Below are 24,995 nucleotides of genomic sequence, written 5' to 3'. Positions count from 1 at the left end.
GGATGACTTCAGACCCACCTAGTTCATCCAGTTATGAAATTGTCTTGGATTGCTTACTGGTGGTTATTTCCTAGCAAGAAATAATTATTAGGGATAAATATGCCTTGTAATTAGTATGTACTTGCCTACTTGTATATTATTAATTGCTGTTTTAAAGTCTTATTTGCTTATGTAAGTCATTTCTTTTAATGAGCTTATGCAATTAATTTTAAAAAATCATTTCTAGGCAAAAAATATGATTGATTAAAAATCATTTCTGGGTCAAAGATATGTCTGCTTAGTGTAGTTAACTGTGGGATTACTTACTGAAGACCTTGGTTTCAAAATTGGGCATTTTTTTTGGTAAAATTGTAGAAGGGAGGCTTGAAGGTGATCTGGCTTTGTTGAGTTTTGTAGTTTATAGTAACTCCTGTTTCTTAACCTGCATTTTTACATTTGAGTATTATTCACTGGGTTGTGGGGCCCACTTGATATCTTTGATGACCTTCCAGATATTCCTATTAATATGTATTATATGAGTATTCTTGTCAAGCTCAGTGCTCCTCAGGTGAGCGGAATTCCCTTTCTAATCATAGCTGATAAGTGGGATTGAATTTATTCTTCATATATATTTGCAGTGGGGAAAAAACCTGATTTTTTCAATAGTATTCCAGATGGATCTTTAGTAAGTTAATTTTTAGGTAACTCTTTAGAAAATAATAGTATAATAAATCATTTTAACAAATAGCAGTTTTGTTTTCTGAGACACTTGCCACACATTCTTCTTGCCACTAAATACCTTGTTGAATCCAACAGGCTATAGCCATCCAGTTGAGGTGCTTGTGCAGTAGGGACGGATGTTACATTCTCACTCTGGTTTCCAGATTCAGGCTGTATAATGTAGAATACATCATTCATTCAAATTCAATGAACATTTTTTGAGTAAAATTCTAGGGCAATAGTGGTATACCAGGTAGACAAGGGTCCCTGTCCTTGGGAGCTTACATCTTAGTGAAATTATATCCACAGAGTTCCCTCGAATTCTATATAAACTTATCCTTTGCCCAGTTGTCTGAACAGGTCCAAAGCTTCTTTTTGAGGAAGGTCAAAGAAAGTACCTTTGCATAGAGAGTAGCCAGGTTTAAAAATTTCACAGTACAATGTTATTTTTGCTGGCTGACTTTGGCATATACAAAATAATGGAGCTTCTTTCACTAAACAAGACCTGCTAGTGATTTCTGCCTATTGCTATTTTCTCTTTTTAAGATTTTCTGCTGAATTGCAGTAGGTTTTCTTGGTTTTGTATGTGCTCAGTCGCTTCAGTTATATCCAACTCTTTGTGACCCTGTGGACTGTAGCCCATCAGGCTCCTCTGTCTATGGGATTCTCCAGGCAAGAATACTGGAGTGGGTTCCCATGCCCTCCTCCGGGGAATCTTCCCAACCCAGGGACTGAAACAGAGGCTCCTTCATTGCAGGTGGATTCTTTACTGTTGAGCCATTGGGGTAAGATTTTGTGCTGAATTGCCATAGGTGTTTTCTTAGTTTGCTGCCGCTGCTGCTAAGTCGCTTCAGTCATGTCCGACTCTGTGCGACCCCACAGACGGCAACCCACCAGGCTCCCCCGTCCCTGGGATTCTCCAGGCAAGAACACTGGAGTGGGTTGCCATTTCCTTCTCCAATGCATGAAAGTGAATAGTGAAAGTGAAGTTGCTCAGTCGTGTTCAACTCCTAGCAACCCCATGGGCTGCAGCCTACCAGGCCCCTCTGTCCATGGGATTTTCCAGGCAAGAGTACTGGAGTTTCTTACTTTAGATTTTCTGTAATAATGTTTTTTTTCTCTTCTCCCCTCTGCCCACCTTTAGTATTGGCTAGTAGGATTAAAAGTTACTCTGATACTGTTTGGTTGATCATTAGCTACTTCCAGGCCTTTGGAAGGTAGCTAAATGTAAACATGATTACTTTTTGTACTCAAAGAAAAGTTTTATATGAGATGTGTTATACAACTGCATAAACCCAGTGTGTGATTTTTGTTGTAACACAACAATTTGGTCTCCTCAGTGCCTAACAATTGGCTTTCTGTAGTGTACATTTCTCACGTTTCCCCTTGGAAAAATACTGATTTTTCACTTCCGTATTTAAACCGGCTATGGTAAGCTCCAATAACAGCCCCAAAGCAACTTTCTCTGTTTTCTACTGATCATAAACTTCATTTTTTTACACGTGGTAATTCTTAACACCTTGACCACCCAGTGAAGACTGCTGCTGCAGTCTTGATTCAACAAATTATACAGGGATGTGGTAGAAGAATTACTAAAACAGCTGGGCAGGACTGAGATTTGGGCTTCTTTCTTTGATAAACACTGTAGGTCAAGTAATCCCCTCCCTGCTCCCACCTCCACCCAGGATTGCTGACAAGAATCTTACATTTGTCTTCATTGATAATGGAAGCAAACTATTTTGCTTGATGCTTTAATATTTGTTATCCTGAATTTTTACCTTTTTCCTCCTTCCTGAGGGATAAACCAATTTTAAATTTAGTGGTTTACTATACAGAAATAGATAACTAATAAGGACCTACTATATAACACAGGAACCTCTTCTTAATACTCTGTAATGACCTATATGGGAGAAGAACCTAAAAGAGTAGATACATGTATAACTGGTATACTTTGCTGTACAGTAGAACTAAAGCAATGCTGTAGATCAGCTGTACTTTAATAAAAATTGAAAATAAAACTTAGTTGTTTATAGCAGTGTTAATGGGCCAGCAGTGCCCAGTGGGCTGTTAGGTTGCCGGGCTGGGGATGGAGCGGTGAGGACGCTGCAGACAAGCACAGTGCAGGTGCTGCATTTACCCCTGAGAATTAGTTGCTGTTCTGATCTGTTTTCCTATGAAATGTTATTTGGCATCTAATGGGTTTTTAAACTGTGGTCATGACTGGCCTTAGACTCTCTAACATTTATTCCCTAAAGAAGATGACATCCTTATGTCCAAGTTACATTTTAATCAAATAGGACATATGTTAAAGCTCTGATTATTTCTTTGAATATATGGCATATGCAAATGATGTAAAAAATTGCTGTTGGTTTAAAAATATAAATTCACATAAAATAGGTATGGAAGAATGATTGGTTTCAAAATTTTAAAAAAGCACCAGCAGATTCAAAGAAGTAACAATTTATTATGTAAAAGAATAGAAGTCTTCCTTTGTTTTCTGTAAGAAATATTGGAAATAGGAAAAATAAGTATAATATTAAAAGACAGTAAAGGATTTTTCCATGAAATTATACACTAGTAACCATTCAATCCTTCTGAGAGAAGTTCAGAGTTCCCATGAAGTGACTCTAGGCAGTATTACTTTTAAAAAAGGAGTGAACACCCTCCTGAAAAAAAGCCAGTCCCAAATATTTTGGAGCTCTGTTTGAGAAATATGGTCTTTTCTGGCTTAGAGTTTGTTCTGTTTTGTTGTTAAGATACACTGAGAGTTGGATGCATTCTGTCAATGCTTAGAGGTTAGTGGGAGTCTTTTTTTAAAAAAATGTCTCTGCCTGTATTCACACCCTCCTGATCTTGGCATTTTTTTCTGCTGTAATAGCCATAGAAGAAGTTCTACATACTTGTAGGTTAGTGTGGCTTTTTATGACACATCTGCTTAAATCATCACAGTTCTGAGTAGAAGTTTTATGTGGCACTTAAGAAAAACTGATCCCAATTTGAAAGATAGAAGCTCTTTGAATAGATCTTTGAATCAGTTCAGTTCAGTTCAGTCGCTTAGTCGTGTCCGACTCTTTGCTACCCCATGAATCGCAGCACGCCAGGCCTCCCTGTCCATCACCAACTCCCGGAGTCCACCCAAACCCATGTCCATTGAGCCGGTGATGCCATCCAATCATCTCATCCTCTGTCGTCCCCTTCTCCTCCTGCCCCCAGTCCTTCCCAGCATTAGGGTCTTTTCCAGTGAGTCAACTCTTCACATCAGGTGGCCAAAGTATTGGAGTTTCAGCTTCAGCATCAGACCTTCCAATGAACACCCAGGACTGATCTCCTTTAGGATGGACTGGTTGGATATCCTCGCAATCCAAGGGACACTCAAGAGTCTTCTCCAACATCACAGTTCAAAAGCAACAATTCTTCAGTGCTCAGCTTTCTTCACCATCCAACTCTCACATCCATACACAACTACTGGAAAAAGCATAGCCTTGATTGGACAGACCTTTGTTGGCAAAGTAATGTCTCTGCTTTTAAATATGCTATCTAGGTTGGTCATACCAAATTTTCATCTGACATATTAATTGCAAACGTTTTCCCATTGCAGGGCTTCCCTGGTGGCTCAGTGGTAAAGCATCTGCCTGCCAAGCAGGAGTCTTGAGTTCAATCCCTGGGTCGGGAAGATCCCCTGGAAAGGGAAATGGCAACCCACTCCAGTATTCTTGTCTGGAAAATTCCATGGACAGAGGAGTCTGGTGGGCTATAGTCCAAGGGGTCACAAAAGAGTAGGACACAACTTAGTGACTAAACAACAACCTTATTCCATTTGTTTTCTTTTGTGCAACTATTTATTATATATGCATATATATATGAATATTTGTATATATGTAGTATTTGAATTGTTTTGCCACCAATAGTTTCCTTTATTGTTTCTTGAATTTCTTTAAAAATAAAAAATAATTTTAGACAATTTTAAGGATTACTTTCCATTTACAGTTATTACAAAAAACTGGCTACACTCCCCATGTTCTATCCTTGAATCTATCTTACACCCAACAGTTTGTATCTCACACATCCCCACCCTTATGTTTCCCCTTCCCCCACAAAGTAACCACTCAGTTCAGTTCAGTTCAGTTCAGTCGCTCAGTCGCGTCCGACTCTTTGCGACTCCATGAATCGCAGCACACCAGGATTCCCTGTCCATCACAAACTCCCGGAGTCCACTCAAACTCATGCCCATCGAGTCGGTGATGCCATCCAGCCATCTCATCCTCTGTCGTCCCCTTCTCCTCCTGCCCCCAATCCCTCCAAGCATCAGGGTCTTTTCCAATGAGTCAGCTCTTCACATGAGGTGGCCAAAGTATTGGAGTTTCAACTTCAGCATCAGTCCTTCCAGTGAACATCCAGGACTTATCTCCTTCAGGATGGACTGGTTGGATCTCCTTGCAGTCCAAGGGACTCTCAAGAGTCTTCTCCAACACCATAGTTCAAAAGCATCAATTTTTCGACGCTCAGCTTTCTTCACAGTCCAACTCTCACATCCATACATGACCACTGGAAAAACCATAGCCTCGACTAGACAGACCTTTGTTGGCAAAGTAATGTCTCTGCTTTTAAATATGCTATCTAGGTTGGTCATAACTTTCCTTCCAAGAAGTCAGCGTCTTTTAATTTCATGGCTGCAATCACCATCTGCAGCTATTTTGGAGCCCCCCAAAATAAAGTCTCTCACTGTTTCCACTGTTTCCCCATCTATTTTCCATGAAGTGATGGAACCAGATGCCATGATCTTAGTTTTCTGAATGTTGAGCTTTAAGCCAACTTTTTTCACTCTCCTCCTTCACTTTGATCAAGAGGCTTTTTAGTTCCTCTTCACTTTTTGCCATAAGGGTGGTGTCGTCTGCATATCTGAGATTATTGATATTTCTCCCGGCAATCTTGATTCCAGCTTGTGCTTCTTCCAGCCCAGTGTTTCTCATGATGTACTCTGCATATAAGTTAAATAAGCAGGGTGACAATATACAGCCTTGACGTACTCCTTTTCCTATTTGGAACCAGTCTGTTGTTCCATGTCCAATTCTAACTGTTGCTTCCTGATCTTTGAATAGATGCAGATTATTTAATTTTATTTGTGTCATAATTGAACCTAGGATTTTAATTTTTTATTTTTGTGCAAAGAAAATATAGATCCAAGAGACTTATCTAATTCTGATCTTAATTCTACTACTATCTACCTGTGGGGCTTCACAAGTCATTTAGTACTTTGCTGAAGCTGCTAATCCTTTCTGTAATGGTCCAGTGAAGAAGGCCATCATAATAAGATGTTCTCTGGAAGCATTTACATTTTAAAAGAAACAGTGATTTATTTACTCTCTACTTTTTTTCCTCCTCTAAAGGAAAACACTTTTTTATTCCTCTAGTCTTTTGTAAATAAAGAGGAGCTCCTGTTATACTGATAAATGACTCCTCTTTGGAATTAGCATTCCTGAAACTTGAATAAAGTAGAAAGAAACAGGAAACGCCTTATCTTCCAACCTGTTTAGGTAGGCAAGGCCACAGACTAAGAGCGACAAGTTAGAAAACAGGCCTTTGATGTCAGGAAATGTTGTTCCTTTCCTCACTCTACTCCCATATTGCCATTTGATTTCCTCATGATCAAGTTCACTTCTCTGTAGACTAGAGTTAGTGTGATTCTTTAGACTCTAACATTTGTCTAGACGTCCCCCCCCCCAACCCCCCCCAAGCAAAGTTAAATTCTCTTCCATGGCTTCATTTTCAGATTGTACAGTTTGTTTGGGTTAGAGTTTTTTCCAGCTTTTTTGAACTGAAATCAGAAATTGAATTGATAAAGAAGACTGGAATTACTTGAAAGCAAGATTTTGGCCTTTACTGGAGGAGGAAAGTTGTTCAAGTTTTAATTGATTCATTGTTATATCTCACTTTATTCCTGGAAAGGACTTATGGTAACAGTTGTGTACAAAGATCATTTACAGCCAGACTTCATGAGAGAGTTGCAAACATTTACCTTTTCACCTGTCATTCACTCCATGAATTTCTGACTCTCCTCTGTTCCTCTGCTGCAGTTCCTCACAGCAGAGCACCAGGGGATCGCCATCACTAACTGGACTCTTTTTTTTTTTTTTCCTGCTGCACAGCTTGGCTTGTTAGATCTTAGTTCCCTGACCAGGGATTGAACCCCAGCCCTCAGAAGTGAGAACACAGTGTCCTAGCGATTGGATAGCCAGAGAAGTCCCCTGAAAAGAATTCTTTTTATGGCTTTGCTGTAGGGTGTGTGATTGCTCTTTACTTTTATGTGCATTTTTTCTGATTATAATAGTAATATATGCAGTATATACTCGTGAAAATTCTGGAAAAAGACATCATAATCTCTGTCCAGAAAACTTTATCCTCATTGAATTTCTGTTGCAACTGTCTTGTTCCTTCCCTCTTGTTTCTCTTGGTCAGACTTGGATGCATCATTTCTTAAAACTGAACTTACCTTTTCCCTTGCTGCATACTAACAGCTCACCTGCTTTTGTCGCTGTCTCACTAAAAGGTGCCACTCTTTATCAGGTTGCTATAGCCATGAGGAGCCATCCTTGATGCCCTCCCTCAACCTCTATTTATAATCAGTCGCTAAATAAAATGGTGCCTATTTTTCGTTTCTGATCCATTTACTTCTGTCTCTTCAGTTTAGCTGGGATACTGGTTATTTCTCAGCTGCCTCAGTTTCCCCAAAAGCGTCCTCTAACTTTTGAACTCCTAGGACTTTATCTTCCTTCACGGCTTTTCTGACCTGTCTGTGTGCCCTCAAGACTGAACTTGGTACTGACGGTCCCTCTCCCCCTTTCACACACTCCTTCCTCCTCTGTCCTCTCCCTCCGCCTTCTGCCCTCAGGGACCCTCACAGCACCTGTACCACCCCGTATAACACATACCACACTCTATATTGTAATTGCCTATTTGATTTTTCTGTCTCCTTAAACCCGTGTTCGATCCCTGGGTCAGGAACGTCCCCTGGAGAAGGAAATGGCAACCCACTCCAGTGTTCTTGCCTGGAGAATCCCATGGGCAGAGGAGCCCGGTGGGCCCCCGTCCATGGGGTTGCAAGAGTTGGACATGACTCAGTGACTAAACCAACCAACGGCAGTAACTATGTCTTATTCATAATTGCACCACTAAATTCCAGCCCAGAGTGTTTATTAATAAATTTTGGATAATAAATGGATAGAAAGAAATGGGTGGCAGTTAGTATGAAAAAGGTTTGAAGCTGTTTCCTTAGTTTTATGGCTCTGCCTACCTTAAAATTTGTATCTTAGGTGATACATTTGGCTTTCATCTACGTGGTCCTGTGTTAATGGTCTGTGAACAAGCTTCCGAAGTTTGAATTATGAAAGGGCAAGGCAGGAGTGGGCTCCATGACCTTGCATCTCACTGATTCAAGGGGTTAGGCTTTTAGCTAACAGCACAGCAGAGAGAAAATATGGCAGCTAAAACTAGGGATGAACAAGAGGAAGCCATTTTTAGCTTTAGTGATGGGAGGAGTCGTCGAAGTGATTTCGACTCTTCTGGAGTGGTTGACCAGGTACTTGGTGATGTCATTAAGTAGTTGCTTTGATTTTGGGGATTCTTTTTGACATCCAGGTGAGTATGTCTGTCAGGCATGTCATAGCATATGAAGCTTGGGAGAACATACCACTGGAGCGCCATGAGTCTGTGCTCATTAAAACTGAGGTCATTTAGATATATAGGTTAAGAGTAATAATGGTCCAGAGAGAGAACTATGAGGAATACATAGTGTTTAAAGGCTGGAGAAGAAAAGAAGAGAGCTGGGAAAGCAAAGAAAACTCCTCAGTGCAAAGAAACTGAAGAGTTGGAGTTGGACAGAAATTTGGCAATAAAATGGCCATTGACTTTTGTGTGTATATTTTAAAGAGAATAAAAAATAAAAAGATGGGTCTGTCTTTACCCATCTGTCAGAGTAGATGCTTCAGTGTGGACTGAATGGTGTTGGGCAGTTCCACCTCACGCCTGTCAGTAGCCCAGCCCCCCAGCCCCCCAGCCCCCCAGCCCAAACCAGAACCCCACTGACACTCTTGCATCTAACACATGACCGACCTTTAAATTCTCTTTCAAATTAAATCTAAGGTTAAAAACAGATTCTTGGCCCAGTCCCAGAAATTCTGATTCAGCGGGCACAAGGATCTTAATTTTTTTCAAGGACATTTCTGAGCATCTAACAAACACTCATGTGTGGGTAGGTGCTATAACCCACATTTTATTTAATTGCAAGGAGTCAGGAGTTTATTGTGGTGAACTTTTAAAATACAGTTGTATGAAGAGATTGGCAACCATGGAAATCTGACTGGAGCTTCCTGCAGTGCCTATCTGTATTTAAGAGAGTGAGATGGGGTGGGCAAAATGCCACTGTCTGACATAATCGCTCAGAGATGTAAAATTTTTATTTTACGGATTTTTGCAGTACATGCCCTCTATCATCCTTGTGCTTCAACACTGATTTCAACCCAAACTCTCCATTTTTGCAAGTTTCTGAGTCTTGCCAGCATTTTACTGTCTCAGGGCCTCCAAGCCCAGCAAAGGAAGGGCAAGCGGTTAATACCTCAGCCATCCTTCAACCAGTGGAGGATTCCAGCCTGTGCCAAAAGGTTCTGCTTCCTTTGGGGGTCCCACAGAATCACCATTTACTCCTAGCAGTCAACCTGGTTGCATCGAATGACCTTACTGGCTTTTTTCCTTCACTGTTGGACCTTCCCTCACTCCTGTTTGGTGGGATCATCTCCTACTTTAATCCTACTAAAACTTGTCTATTAGTAATGTGTTAGTTGAGCTGACTTTGCAGGTTAATATACACAAACAAAAGCCTTCTGTAATCACATTAGTTTCTTCCAAATATCGCTGGCTATCAATAATAGCACCTAAAATACTGTGTGGAGGAGGAAGGCGAAGAGAACATAATGTGCAGTGCAGAATGGCACACACATTGCTGAAGTTTAAATTTATTCACAGGCATTCTGTAATGAGATCATTATGTGCGAATTAATTGGATTTTTCAACACCTCAATTTCTTACATTTTACATGGAAGGGATTGAAGAGATATGAAGAACCAGAAAATTGTTGACACAGAGAGAGGGCACTAGGAATATAAGAGAGGCCTCTTATATTCATTTTATTCATATATATCTTTATCGTCTTCTTAAGGAATTCTGGGTAACCCCTTGTAAAACTGACTTGTAGAATCTAATGATTCTGTATTCTATAAAATATAAAGCTGTTAAAAATGCTTCAGTGCACACAAGGAGGTGATCTCAACAAATGTAGACTGTAGGTTGCCAAAGATCAGAAACAAATTAACCTGATCTATTTCAGGGTATCTCTACTTTGTGTTAAAAGTAAGGTTTCTCTTTACCTAGCTGGAAGATATTCATATCCATATTTCTTCTTTTAGCTGAGACTGGACTCTAGGAATTAAATTTGAAATGAAAAGTAAATATGTTCTGGATGATCACTTTCATTCTTGATGGATAACACTGCTATCTGAAAGCAATCACTCTGAAGGCTGCCTGTGCAGGCCCTGGGTAACTGTTACGGAGCGAATGAGAAAGGGATGTGATGGACTGCCCCATGTGTGTGGCTTAGACTGTATCCCTAGGAACAAGAGTGGGTTGAGAGCCCACATGCTTAGACCTGTGAAAGCCCTTGCTTCACTCCCACCAATCTGTGACTGCAGGTGTTCATTTTGGGCTGTAGGTTTATTTTATGGGAGACCAGGCATCCTGACAAGACTTGTTTTTCTCAATCCAAGGTGTTCTGTGTAGCAGTGGGATATCTTGACATACAAACTAACAAAAATCATTAAATAATCTAGTATCCCAGTTCAGTTCAGTTGCTCAGTTGTGTCCAACTCTTTGCGACCCCATTGACTGCAGGACGCTAGGCTTCCCTGTCCGTCACCAGCTCCTGGAGCTTACTCAAACTCACGTCCATCAAGTCAGTGATGCCATCCAGCCATCTCATCCTCTGTCGTCCTCTTCTCCTCCTGCCTTCAATCCTTCCCAGCATCAGGGTCTTTTCCAATGAGTCAGTTCTTTGCATCAGGTGGCCAAAGTATTGGAGTTTCAGCTTCAGCATCAGTCCTTCCAATGAATATTCAGGACTGATTTCCTTTAGGACGCAGTGGTTGGATCTCCTTGGAGTCCAAGGCACTCTCAAGAGTCTTCTCCAACACCACAGTTCAAAAGCATCAATTCTTTGGCGCTCAGCTTTCTTTAGAGTCCAACCCTAACATCCATACATGACTACTGGAAAAACCATAGCTTTGACTAGACTAGTATCCCAACCCCTCAAGTTAACATTTCAACTCAGACCCGGAGAGGAAGTGACTCACCCAAGGTCAAATCAACCTGTCTAGCCATTAGTGATATGACAAGGACTAGGAACATGTATCTCTAAATGTAATTATCTTTGTGATTTATAAAATGGTTCCCATCTCCATCCCTGGCCAGGGAACAAAACAGGAACTTTTTTCTTGAACCAGTGAATTAATGAAGATTGTGGACTTTGTATTTTATTTGCAGAAAATTTGACAGTTAAGAGCTTATACAGATAGATTGTTTGTTATAGATGTCTAAAATACTCAACAGTAACAATAGGTTAGAAAGCAATATAACAATTCTGATATACTGTTTTGCAATCAATAAAATGCTAGTTATGGTGACTTAGAAAAGCGTTAATATACCAGGGATTTTGGATGGATTTCTTTTATACTATTGTTTCTTCTATACTGTGTCTTATACTGATACTTAAGTGTCTTTAGTAAGTTCAACTTTTTTTACATTTAAAGTACTAATTTTATGTATAGAATGTTAATTGATGCCAGCCTGAAATTCCTTTAGTCTAGTCACTCAGTCTGAAATTTATTTTCCAGCATGTAAACCAGGGAAAATAGTTGTTTTTGCTTTTGTTGTTCTTGATTTGTATATGAAAAACTAGTGGAAATGAGAATTGGTAGAGATTTAGTGAACTGAAAGACAATGTTTCTATTACTTGCTAGAACCATGTGAGTATAAGTTTTTTTAAAAAAAGCTTTTCTAAAAATAAAATCAGACTTTTAATCAAATGTGTATTTCCTTCTTGTAGAACCTCTGTTATGCACCTTAAGCCATACTGGAAATTCCAGAAGAAAGGGCAACCTCTGGAAATCGGCACGCAAACTCTGAGAACTCCTATGAGCCACCAACGGGCTATCAGCGATGAAGAATGCAAAGCTAGCTGTATGAAATCAAGTGTCTTTCCTTCAGCTTCTCTTGGTAAAGCATCATCTCGAAAGCCTTTTGGAATCCTTTCTCCAAATGTTCTGTGCAGCATGAGTGGGAAGAGTCCTGAAGAGAGCAGCTTGAATGTTAAAACCAAGAAGAATGTACCATCTGCAACAATCCACCAGGGTGAAGAAGGGGAAGGGCCACTCGATATCTGGGCTGTTGTGAAACCGGGAAATACCAAGGAAAAGATAGCATTCTTTGCAGCCCACCAGTGCAGTAATAGAATAGGATCTATGAAAATAAAAAGCTCCTGGGATATTGATGGGAGAGCTACTAAAAGAAGGAAAAAATCAGGGGATCTTAAAAAAGCCAAGATACAGTTAGAAAGGATGAAGGAGGTCAACAGCAGATGCTACCAGCCTGAGCCTTTTGCATGTGGCATCGAGCACTGTTCTGTGCATTACGTGAGTGACGGCGGGGACGGCATGTATGCCGGGAGGCCTCTGTCGGTCATACAGATGGTGGCCTTCCTTGAGCAAAGAGCCAGCGCTCTGCTAGCCAGTTGTGCGAAAAACTGCACTCACTCACCTGCTGTGGTGCGGTTTTCCGGGCAATCCAGAGGTGGACCTCCAGCCCCCGAGCCTTTGTCCGCCCCAGGAGCATGTGAAGAACCTGCAGAAAGGAGAAATCCTGAGGTTGGTGAACCACAGGGCGAGCCCGTCCGTGTCCTCGACATGGTAGCCAGGCTGGAGTCCGAGTGCCTGAAGCGGCAGAGCCAGCGGGAGCCCGGGAGCCTCTCGAGGAATAACAGCTTTCGCCGCAATGTGGGCCGCGTGCTGCTTGTGAATGGCACCCAGGCTGAGGAAAGCAAAGCAGAGAAAGGCGCCTTGGAGGTTCCTGACACTCAGGTGAAAACTGTGGGGTCTGTATCTGTGGGCTGCAGCCCCTTAAGAGCTGACCGTTGTTCTCCTCAGGGGGACCAGGCCTGGGACGGTGCGCCTCGAGGCTGTCCCTCGTTGCCGGCAGGCCTGAGTTTGCACACGGACAGTGCAGAATTAGAGCCAGATCAGCAGACTGCCATGAAAAGCAGCAACAGGCATGATGTGGAAATGACAGAGGAACTTGTTGGCCCACCTTTTCCTCCTCGCACCTGTCCCCAAGCCATTGAATTGCCCACAGATGCTGTTGATGGCATTAGTGAAGAGCTTGTGCCACTTGCTAACCAAAATCCTGATCAGCGCAAAAAAGAATCTTTGTGCATTAGTATCACTGTGTCCAAGGTGGAGAAAGACCAGCCTTCCAGATCAGAGTCTTGTGAAGACCCACTTCCAGGGATGTTGTTTTTTTTGCCATCTGGTCAGCACCAGTCAGGCCATTCCCAGTCAAATGAAGCCACAACAGAAGAGTCTTCCGAGGCCAGTCAGCTTGAAGAGGTTGCTGAAGGTGACAGTGCACCTGAGGAGAAAAGCGCCTCAGCTGATGCATTTGTCCCGCTGGCGTCTCCTGTGGAAAGTACATTACCAGTGCTCGAGGCATCCAGCTGGAAGAAGCAGGTGTCACATGACTTTCTGGAGACCAGGTTTAAGATCCAACAGCTTTTAGAGCCTCAGCAGTATATGGCTTTTCTGCCCCACCACATCATGGTGAAAATCTTCAGGTTACTTCCTACTAAGAGTTTAGTGGCTCTTAAGTGTACCTGCTGCTATTTCAAGTTTATCATTGAATATTACAATATCAGGCCGGCAGACTCTCGCTGGGTGCGGGATCCACGCTACAGAGAGGACCCATGCAAGCAGTGCAAGAAGAAGTACGTGAGAGGGGATGTGTCTCTGTGCCGGTGGCACCCCAAGCCCTACTGCCAGGCGCTGCCCTACGGCCCGGGCTACTGGATGTGTTGCCACCGGTCTCAGAAGGGCTTCCCTGGCTGTAAGCTGGGGCTCCATGACAATCACTGGGTCCCTGCCTGCCACAGCTTTAATCGGGCAATCCATAAGAAAGCAAAAGGGACTGAAGCTGAGGAGGAGTACTGAAGTGTATGTGCGAGGCAACAGACCAATTTCAGAAACTGCAAACACCACCTAGATACACCATTTCAGTGAGTGTTGCCTCTCAGTCATCACTCCAGGAGAATCTCTGCTACTCCATCAGGACCGCCATTGCTCAGGCATCTTAAATCTCTGAATTTATGATCTGTATAAGAAAACTGGTCTCATCATTTTATAGTGGTGCCTCACGTTTGATTCAGGGTTGTATCCCACCGTTTGATTCACCTGTCTGTGAATAACTGTGCCTGTTTTCCCAAATCAAATCCTTGAGGACGAAGACTTGCCACCATCAAGAACATTCAGCAGAGTTCATCACAGACTATGCAGGCAATCCCCGAAAAGGGGTTCCGGGAATGTTTTGAGCACTGGCCCCATATTTGAAATAAGTGAATAGTGTCCTATGAAAGGAATAGCAGTACTCTTGGATGAAAAGTATGCTTACAAAGGAAAAGTCAGGCACCTTACTTAGACCTTGTATGCTTGATCTGTGAGGTTGATGTTTGTGAGTGGAGACAGATTTCATGGCCTGTGGTGTTTACAGTGTATATAATGGTTATGTTTTCCTAGGGCTATGAAAGTGCACATTCAACCCGCGCGCCTTTGCTTTAGATAAGTGCTTTGGCCCCTCTGTAAATAACACAATTAAAATTCAGTTGTAAATAGTGGATGCTGACTGAACATAATCACCACAATGCAGCTAGGATAGCGTTGCAGCTACAATCGTGTGGGTTGTTTTGGTTTTTTTGGGGTTGGGGGGGGTCTCATCTCAAATTTGTACATCCTGTGTAAAATATGAATGTTTCCCAAATAAACTATGAATGTTTTCTGTATAATATATGAATGTTTCTGAGAAGAAACTCTAAATAGTTAAGAGGTTAACCTGTTGAAAGGATACCAAATAATGGTTTAACTGGACAACCTTAAAAATTAGCATAGAGAACAATCCTTTGTTATATTTTAGTGATTCACCAAGAATGAGAGAATATTATATAGTCAGATTATAACATTTTTGTCTATTTTATTCTTTCTGTCTGGTTACAAATTTTTTTTAACTTCAATAAAAACATGCATCTTAAGTGGAACTTGAGTTTTGCAGATTTGTTTTCTTTTTTGAGGTAATACTAGAGATATTATAAACTGAGTCCTAAGAATTTGTTTAAAAAATTGAGTTGTTGGGAGGGGGAAAGAGAATTCTACCACTGGAAAGAGGCTATCTTAAAAATGTGAGCTTACATTTTTACAGACCTTTAACACTTATTTTGCTTTCATCTGCCCAGGACTGCCTTTATTTCCTGTTGGATGAGGCATTATTATCTAAGCATGATGAGTTAATTGTTTTGAAGTCAGTGAGGATATATTCAGACCTGTGTTCATGTAATGCTTTGTGGGGCTGGAAAGTATCTGGCCCCAGAAAGCTGCTGTGGAGGACCTGCAAGCTAGGTAGGCTTGAATTGAGTAGCCACCAACACAGCCTTGCAGCCGCATCAGCTCCTGGCTGTCAGGAGGCCCTGGTGAGTGTTCCGGGGGCGGGGTGATGGCAATGATGATTAAAGACCGCGGGTTCTGCGGGAGAAGCATGTGAAGGTGGAGTGAAGCTTTGGCCAGGGCTGCCAAGCAGTGGGGCAAGGCTGGAGTCGAGGGAGCCAGGTTCACCTGTGGTGGAGGTGGTGTGGCCACAGAGCGGCTTCTTTCTGCCCTTACCCTTAGGCAGTAGCTGCTCCTCCCTGAAAAGGGGAAACTAGCAAGTGTCTCTGGATGCTGAGCAAGCAGGCAGGCACATCATGATACCTCCGACAGGACCAGACGAGGCTGAGGAGGCTGACGTCCCCCTCAGGATGTCCGTGTCCTTCCTCGTGACTCACCCCAGCCGACGTGAGGGCGAATGCTTTCCATCCCCAAGGCTGAAGTTTCCAGTACTCATTGTCCTCCCCTGTGGTTTGCTCTGCAGCGGCTGTCTCGGTACCTCCCTGATGTGATAGGCTGGTTTCACTCCTGACTCAGGAGTGAAGGAGGTGTGCACTCGCGGGACTTCATACAGTGCGGTGTGCAGAAAGTGCCTAGAGTGAGTCAGCTTTCACTGTTACTGGTGCCTGGTTCTACATGTGCCCAGGGTGCTTCTCCCAGGTCAGCCATCCTGGATCTGGTTTCACGTGGGACACAAAGCTGTGAGTGTGAGGGCCTGGACTGACAAAGAGCAGAAGACAAGGCGGCCCAACCCCATCTTGGCATGCAGTTCTTGGGGTCCTCAGAAATCACTGATGACCCCTTTTGAACCCCATGCAAGACCCAGTTCCCAGGACTGTGTGAATGGTAAGAGAAGCTTGGCAGGTGGCGTCAGAGGGCGCCTCCTCCCTGGTCTTCATTTCTAGACAAGTGTAGCTTTTCCCCTTAGGAGAAAGATGCTGTGCCTCAGAGCCCCCTAGTGCCAAGCTGGGGAAACCAGTTCACTTCTCACTTGTGCAGCACTGCAGTGCTCCCTGCCTGACTGTAGAATCCTAGACTTATACGAAAGGAAATAATGTAGGCGTGAGGACCCTAGGCTCACCCGAACTCCGCCCCCGTGGGGACCCAAATAAAGAACACTAACCCCTTCAGCTTTTGCTTAGAGGGTCTGAAATACTTGGCCTAGCAGCTCTCTCCCACCCCTCACTTCACCGTTTGAAAGAAAATCCAGACAGGAAAGGGCAAAAGGGCCAAGGTTAAAACATTTTTTCAGGCCTTGTCAAAATGCCTCTGGCATTAATATGGCCACGTAGAAGGCTCATTCACAACTGAGCATGTTCCCTGCCCTAACACACTGCCAACTGCACAGGCGGCGTCTCCTCGGCAGCCCCCACCTGCCCTGCCCAGCTGGTTCGCCCTGGTAGTTCCTCTCTGCTGCCTCTTGTGTGCCTGGACCTTGCTCTGCAACTCCACTCAGGGCTCACAGAGGGCGGCTTGGCCAGGCCACCCCTCAGGGCCACACACCCAGGACACGCACATGCCACGAAGTTTATAGTTGTCACGTTGATGTGAGGGGTGCTGGCCGGTTCTGACTGCGCTCTACTTAACTCCTGGTATAAGAAACATGAAAAGGGATGAAGGGACCTGGGAGGATCTTTTCCTCTGGCCACAGCTGGTCCCAGGGAGCTTTCTTGGTTAGGGTCGCTTCCGCAGCAGCCTTTGCAGTCTTGCTGGGTGACTGCCGGCTGTGTTTGGTGTGATCTGGGCCTTGTGATGTCTTCCCTGGCAGCGGGTTCCTTTGGGCTTCCCGACTGTGGAAGGTTGTGAGTTGATAGTTAAGCTTGATCTCGGAGTTCCCTTCCTGGACTCTGTCCAACCACCCTTCTAACTTGGACTTGTCAGGGCCTCCCTGCCAAACTTTATGAACTGGCCTCAGATTTTTTATTATGTGGGTTTTCCTGGGCATTCCCCATCCCACCCCCACCCCCCACTGCTTTAATAGCCTCTATTCCTTCTTTACTCAGCAGACTGGCTATTCTTCCTCTACCTCCCACAGCCTACCTCAAAAAGACTAAAGCCCGTCTGTGCCAAAACCCTGCTGTACCATAGACTGCGCCAGGTACCAGAGCTGGCATTACCTGCCCTTACTGTCAGGCACCATGCTGTGTTTACATAAAGGCGTTCTCTGCCATGCACAGCAACGGGCACTTAGGGAATCTGACAGTTTCTATCCCGGGTGTCGCTTCGGGTTCAGACAAGCTAGTGCTGCCATCTCCGTGACTGGCGAAAGGACCTTCATGGGAAATGTGCAGTCCCTTCTATGACATGCACCGAAGCGTGTGGCCATAGTTGGTGTCTGCATAACCTCATGGGAAGAGCAAACATCACTGTGGTTATGAACCCTTGGGGGACTTCCAGTGTATATACATCTAACTGGTTTAAGCAAAACCCAGTTAGGCAGTAACACCTATTCTAGGTGGTTTGCTTGACCTGGTGTTATTCAGTATCTCAGATGGTAAAGAATCTGCCTGCAATGTAGGAGACCTGGGTTTGATCCCTGGGGTGGGAAGATCCTCTGGAGAAGGGAATGGCAACCCACTCCAGTCTTGCCTGGAGAATTCCATGGACAGAAAAGCCGGGCAGAAAAGTCCATGGGGTCGCAAAAAGCCACACATGACTGACGTGACTAATATATACATACATAATCTTAAAGGAGCAGAGCCACTAAAATCGGCAGTTGGGAAGGGAGTGGGAGCAGAGAGATGCCCATCTCCTCTGCTACAACCCTGGTGAGACGTGGTGCTCCTCTGATTGAAATGCAAAGTGAAACCTTCCCCTCTCAAAGGTCCCTCAGCTCCTCTTCACTTAGTAGAGAACAGACCTCAGAACAAACTAGTTTTGGGACCTGTTGTCTCAAATTCTTTTTGGATTAAGATTCTTTTAAGGCTATAAAAGTTTAAAATTAGAAACCTCTACTTAAATGTTTTGCTTTTCTCTTTGGAATGACAAAACCCAGCAGGGATTAGGTTCAGAAGTCAGCATTTATGGAGAAAATGGCATACAGCTGAAATGAAGTCCTGCATGTCCATCTCCCACCAGGAGAAAAGGATACATACCAAGCACAGTGGTGGGAAATGTGCAAGTCCTGTAAAAGGACTTGTGCTTGCTGAGTGATGAGCAGATCATGTCTCCTAATTAACTCGGGCAGAATCACTTGTGCTATTTTAATTATTTCCCTCCTTTATGTCCACCTCCCCTACCACCCCCATCAGAGAATAAAACTGCTTTACTCACTGGTATTTTTAGATGTCTATTAAGTAGTTTGAAGAAGCTGATAGAAGATTCAAAACCAGATTCAAAATCGACTACTTGCCAATCAGTAAAATGCAGAGCCAAGTTGTATCTGTTAGTGGCCTATCCATTAGGAGGGGAAACGGCCCCTCTGTGTAACTGCATGTTTGCAGCCCAGTGGGAAGGCAGGGGTGGACGGGACTCTCTTCTGGGACAGAGCCAATAATGACCTCTGCTCTTCCTCACCAAGTCTCCTGTACGGGTAGCCAAACACGATTATGCTGCAGGGTGTGTGGCCTGCCACAAACAATCCTTCCTCCCCAGCCTGGATTGATTCTTCTCCGAAGCAGAGACAGTGCTCTGGCTGCCCTGGCGTCTAAGCTGGGACCTCTCACCCCATCTTTTCCCAGGTCAGCAGTCTTCCTTCAGGCTTCCAATGAGTGCTCTGCTGAAGCTCTTTATTGCATACCTTCTCAGCAGGACTGTGGACACACCCCAGAAAAGAGTGAATTCAAGGAGGGTTTAAGTGTAAATAAAGGGGTAAGCCCTCCCCAGCTTTTGTGGCCGAGGGCAAGAATACAAATGAACCTTCCTACAGCCTCCCCCCAACCGCCCCCGCCATTTTAATATTTTTCACGCTAATTAGATAAAATAGTATTTGGGGGTATCTTGAATTAAACTATATTATACATTTTACCAATTTCTTCTTACCTTTTTAATGAGACTACCAGAAAGTTTAGAATCACATATGTGGGCTACAATAAATATTACACTGGACAGCACTGCTATAAGGTGAGTGTTTCTGAAACATTAATGCACATGTGTTTTGGGCACTAAAGGTCTTGGTCAAGAGCATTCCAGGCCTCAGCAGACTTTTTCTCCAAGGCCATCAGTGCAGAACTTCCAACGTAAGCCAGTACCAGTATCCCTAAGCCAGGAAATAACTGCACCATTAGGGTGCAAGTCCAGGGTGCTAGACATGGTCCTTCCTACTCTGACGGCAACTATTACTGAATACATTACTGATGCAGAAGATATACCATTTCTATCATTATTAATCATCCTGTGGTTAGGAGACGTGTCTCTCCCATTTACTACCTTCCAAACCACTTGCCCCTCTGTTGTTAAAATCAAGAGCCATCTACTTGCTTATGCTCTACAAATGTCTTCCTCATAATGTTTTAAATTTAGGGAAATAAGTTTCTGGGAAGGGCAGGAGAGCCCTTTCCTCAAAATCCAGGTGTCTTCTGAAGTCATAAAGTAAATGCTAAAAAGTCATGTCCAAGGGGGGGAGATGGTGAACAAGCTGATATGGACCTGAAGGTATTAATGTGCCCTCATGACTGAGCTGCTTCCACCCTACTGACTCCCACCCACTTTTCAGCTTACCTAGTGCTGTCAGATACCCCCTGCCTATTTCTCACTTTTTAAAGGGACCATTTGAATTCTCCATCAGGTTTTCTCCCCACCAGACTATTACCTCATTCCTTCCTACAAAACACAACAAAAAAGTCACTGATGCACCTCTTGCTGTTTTACCATCCCTTTTCTTCTAGAAAAGATGGTCCCACTGGTCCTTTTTGGTTAAAAAAACAAGACACTTCATCTTTGGAACTCTAAGCATACAGTGAACCCTTTTTATGGGGATACTTTCTCACCAGATCCTTGGAACAGGGTGCTACTGGTGGCCTTCTCTTGAGTATTTCACAGCTGGGGTTCAGATAACTTGCCCAAAAGTTGGTTTCAAATTTCCTAGTGCATGCTGTTGAAGCAATTTTCAAATGACCTCCCAACCACTGAGGACAAATTTATCCTTAGTTCTTTCCATCTGCTTCTACCCGACTCCTGCATCAATCATGATCTAAGTCTGAGGACTGGGAATCTGTGTGTACCCATTAGACGGGAGGATGTTTTTAACTGTTACCCAGGGAGGTGAAGGACTGACATGGAAGCACATGCCCTATTCAGGACTCCTTCCATTTCCCTGCCTGTTCTGCTACTGCTGGCTGGCCTCTTCCTGCAGGTAAAAAAGAGTAGGATGACCACGGCAACAGTGCTTCAGCATTTGTCTGAGCTGCTCTCGCTCTTTTGCAGTCATCACTCTCGGTATCCCCATCCACCTTGCACATGGCCCCTCTTCACAGTAATCTAACCTGAAAGGTACGGATTACCCACCTGGCAGAGACTACATAGTTACCCAAGCAGAACAAAACACAGAGGGGAAGGATTCTGCTGTTCTCACTGCCTGACAGATCGCCTCTAATATTTCCCTTTCTCTTGTTCTGAAGAAATCTTAGGCAGATTCCATATGGGCAACCCAGAGGCCCCATCCTTCCCTCCCTCCCTCCTTAAAGGGCTGTTGCAAGACACCAAAAGTCACTGTTGGTGATCCGCATCAAATGATAGCTACCAAACAAAAATGCATCTTCAGAGCAAGTATGCAACTAATTTTCAAGCTTACTGAAGATGGGCCATTACTGTAATACCACTAAATACTTTTTAAAAAAAGGATTAACAGGCATTTTTCATCACATGGCAAAAAATTAAAAAAAAAAAAAAATCCTACAGTTTGTATAAAATACTCCAGTTAGATCTCATTTTTGCTACCCTCAATTTATTATCAGTAGAAATGAGTAATCAGAGCTTGAAGAAGACATACATATTTGCAAAGTACTGTTAAAAGATTTATTGCAATAATACAATAAAAGTTTAGAAAACATTTATTTGTATGACTCAAACTGGTTTGGAAGTCACAGAGCAGTGGGGAATCCCTGCAATGTGACGCCTCGAGGAGATTCTTTTAACAGCATGCCACCAAACGTTCTTCCCCATATTATCAATGCACAACTCCTTACATGAATTCTGTCCACTCCCCGATGTTGACACTGTTCTCCCCCTGAACTTACAGATGTGCAAAACTTTTCTTTGTTACACCCCATTACAAAAACAGTCTTTAACAGACCATTTAAAGCAGCCTATGTGGTGCCTGTGAGTTTTTCTAGTATTACCTTGTTTCAACAAATCATTTTACTATGGAAAACATGACCAAGTTCTATGGCTTTTTTTGTTTAGGAAAAAAAAAAAAATACCAGCTTCAATTTTTTAAAAAGCTGTTTACATATGGTTCTGGCACCTCCATGAGAGATTTTAATGAGCAGCAAAGAGAGTAGAAAAAACAAACAGTGGTTGAAATGTATATTTAAGAATATTTACAGGGTGGATCCAGTGCAAAATAATGAAAACCAAAATATCTCAGCAGTGTTAAGCCAGTATGTTGGTGTTCAAAACCATTAAAGGTTTGACCATTTAACCCTAAGTAAAGTGCCTCTATTTGATATTAACAACAAAACATACCCTATCAATCGCTACATTTCCCATATCCATGTAAGTTTTATTGAATTACTCTAGTTTGTGATACCTTCTTCATAAGAAGATTACTTGAGAAGAACTGTGACTGCTGTGCATTTTTTCAGCTAAAGTTGTTTTCTACCCCCAAGCCCCAAATCCCAGTGTTCCAAGACTAAGCTCTTTGAGGGTCTGAATGCCTAGACAACTCTCATCTCGTGAGATTTTAAGTTCATCTGGTATTTGTTCAAGTCTACCGCAGCCACCCTCTATGAACTTACTCTTTAGACATGGATGGGGCGATGCAACCCAGCAATCACAAAGGCCAGCACTTAAAACCCGTACTGGCTGTAATAAGAACCCACAAGGGGAAAAGCCTGTTTCCTCCCTCAGTGGAAAATTCATAAAGTCAGGGAACTCAGGATTCCTGGGTAGGAATAAACATTCTTCTCTGCAATTCTACCCCAAACTCTACCAAACACAAAGTATACCAAATAGCAAGAGCTATATATAGCACCTCAGATTTGGAGGCAAAGTATCAACTATAATCATTACAACGAGAAAAGAAGCTAGGGCGGGACAAACCTCCAAGTGATTTATGAGGTACTATCATGCCAGTCACACTAACAAGATATGGTGATAATGCCTGCTAGGAATTTTTCATAGGATTTCATTTGTAGTTATTACATAGGATTTTTTTTTGTAGTTATTAAAAATAAAAAACTACTTACATATTTGTACATAATGCCTCTCCACGGTTTTCTTATGAGATTGTCACTAAGAGAAGGACAAGACACATTAGCTGAAAATGATCTCTTGGTGAGAGAAAATTCTTTCCATCAGAGCTTTCCCAGGATAGAGAAGAGCAGTATTAGCTGTAATGATGTGCTCTGCATTTCAGAGCAAAGGTAGTGTCCTTAGAGCAACAAAGACCTAGGAAACAAACAAGCAGGGTGCTTTTCCCTGGAGAAACCTGCTACTTACTAAAGCCCTTAGGAAGAAACCAGACAGCAGAAGAATGACCAGAGGCCACTTCAGTGGCTTTTAACCTGTGCCCAGGCAGGCATTTGGCTTCCATAAGGGAACAACCTTAATGACTTACTTTTTACCCACGGAAAATAGTTCAATTTCAAAATGCACACAATGTGGGTGGTAGGAATTCAGTCTAGGTAAGAATGAACTTAATTTCCCTCAAAACACAAGAAAACAGTTCTTAAATCTCTAGGACAGTATTGCAGCCAGCATTTCTTCTCTTCATGGATATGGGTCCTAAAGAAAAAAAGACCTTGGTTTCTTTGGTGTGTGGGGAGAAAGAAAACAGGAATGTCCGACGGGCCACAATGGAGCAGCACAAGTGAAATCAGTTTTAAACTACTTCTCTCCCTCCAAAAAAACAAAAACAAGACTAAACCAAAAAAACCCACGCTTTTAAAATGAAACAAAAATCCTTGACCTAAAAACCGAACATGACCAAATTATAAAGAAACACGTGTTTCAAATTGCCTGCCGATTCTCTGAACAAAAAACTAACGGCATAAAAACGAACTCATATTAAACAGTTTTCCTCTTTCAAGTCCTAATCATCAGGAATCACTTCCTTGTGATTCAATCTCTGGAACAAAGTATTTAGCAACAGTCTTAGCATCACAAGGACCAACATGTCAGCCGTGTCTGTGGAGTCCATGGCCTGTCCTCAGAGGGAGCTCCCTGCATTTCTGCCTCAATAAAACTGACCAAACAGGGCCTTCCTCCATCAGCACTGGTCTGGGAGAAGGACCTGTGACCCCTCTGTTCTGTTAATTATCATAAGCATGTCGGTCATCACCATTGCCCAGTTGACCAAGAGAAATGCTAGACTCCCTGCTTTAAAAAACAAAAAACCCCAACAGCTTAACCTCTTTTTGTTCCAGGCACTATCTTAGCTAAACACGTAATGTTTACTAGAGAGTGGAAGAAACGCTTTCTCCAGGCTGTAGTGGTGCCTCTTGGTCACTGCCCGTTAACGGTGTCCAGTGTAAGCTTTAAACCAGGAGGTGACGGAGGCCGCAGCCGACGAGATCATCCCACCAGCACTGCTGCTCGCGATGGGCGGGGATGCCTGGCTGCTCTGGCTCTGGGAGACTTCCACGGGCTGGGATGGGATGTCACAGAAGCGGGGGCTTGGCAGGTTCTCCCAGTCCGTGCCCAGGTCAGTTTCCTCGTCACTTACGTGCTCATCTCCACTCTCGTCTGATTCTCCAGCGACTCCGGGATCCACAAATTCCATGGACTCCTCCAGATCCGCTCGTACTTCAAAGGGCCCCGACCTGCAGGCAGACAGTGGGACAAGCACCACTCTCAGACGGAAGACCTGGTGGGGCGCCGGGGACCAGCGCCACCGCCGCACCCTGCACTGGCCTGGAATTGAGTGCTTCTTTACCTAAGTAAGCTGCTTCCCAGGCGGCTCAGTGGTAAGGACTGTGCCCGCAGACTTGGGTTTAATCCCTGGGTCAGGAAGATCCCCTGGAGTAGGAAATGGCAACCCACTCCAGTATTCTTGCTTGGAAAATTCCATGGACAGAGAAGCCTGGCCGGCTACAGTCCAGGGCAGTCGCAGAGAGTTGGACACGACTGAGCACGCATCAGTTACCTAAATGATGATGGCCATCCAAGTAATGAATAAAACCACCACGTGACACCTTCCCTCAACTTGACCTACTTGTGAAGACCCTGAATGGAAAAAGCCCATCCACTGAGACACGGCATGCTTGTCCAACATGTGATTTCCTGTTTCAAACAACTGCTGTATCTATGCATTCCAATGAGAGAATTCTAACAGTCAGCTGAGGTATACGCTGGTAATTAGTGGAACAACAGAACTGTACAGGTGTTTTCTGCCTTATGTAAGCTCCCAGTTACTAA

General features: G+C 43.4%; 2 protein-coding genes across 7 annotated transcripts in view; one reads left to right on the top strand and one right to left on the bottom strand.

Annotated features, from left to right (window-relative positions):
- Positions 1 to 15,102, top strand: part of FBXO34 (F-box protein 34) — a 71,370-nt gene extending 56,268 nt beyond the window's left edge. For all 5 annotated transcript variants that reach the window (XM_061156995.1, XM_061156996.1, XM_061156997.1 and 2 more), the window contains one exon: positions 11,849 to 15,102. In XM_061156995.1, the coding sequence (XP_061012978.1) occupies positions 11,859 to 14,000 (2,142 nt within the window). In that variant the 5' untranslated portion in view covers positions 11,849 to 11,858 and the 3' untranslated portion in view covers positions 14,001 to 15,102. The remainder of the gene's footprint in view (positions 1 to 11,848) is intronic.
- Positions 15,103 to 21,346: 6,244 nt separating this feature from the next.
- The window catches only part of ATG14 (autophagy related 14), a 36,380-nt gene continuing 32,731 nt past the window's right edge, over positions 21,347 to 24,995 (bottom strand). Inside the window, exons 10-11 of one of the 2 annotated variants that reach the window (XM_061156994.1) lie at positions 24,304 to 24,400; positions 21,347 to 22,871 (exon numbers count right to left, since the gene is read on the bottom strand). In XM_061156994.1, coding sequence (XP_061012977.1) covers positions 22,869 to 22,871; positions 24,304 to 24,400 — 100 coding nt within the window. In that variant the 3' untranslated portion in view covers positions 21,347 to 22,868. Of the gene's footprint in view, positions 24,401 to 24,995 lie in introns of both variants that reach the window. The other variant, XM_061156993.1, reaches the window with a different exon arrangement.

Source organism: Dama dama, chromosome 12 (assembly GCF_033118175.1).
Source record: "Dama dama isolate Ldn47 chromosome 12, ASM3311817v1, whole genome shotgun sequence".
Classification (NCBI taxonomy): Eukaryota; Metazoa; Chordata; class Mammalia; order Artiodactyla; family Cervidae; genus Dama; species Dama dama.
Note: the sequence above shows the minus strand (reverse complement) of the source record. Positions and strands in the feature narration are given on the sequence as shown.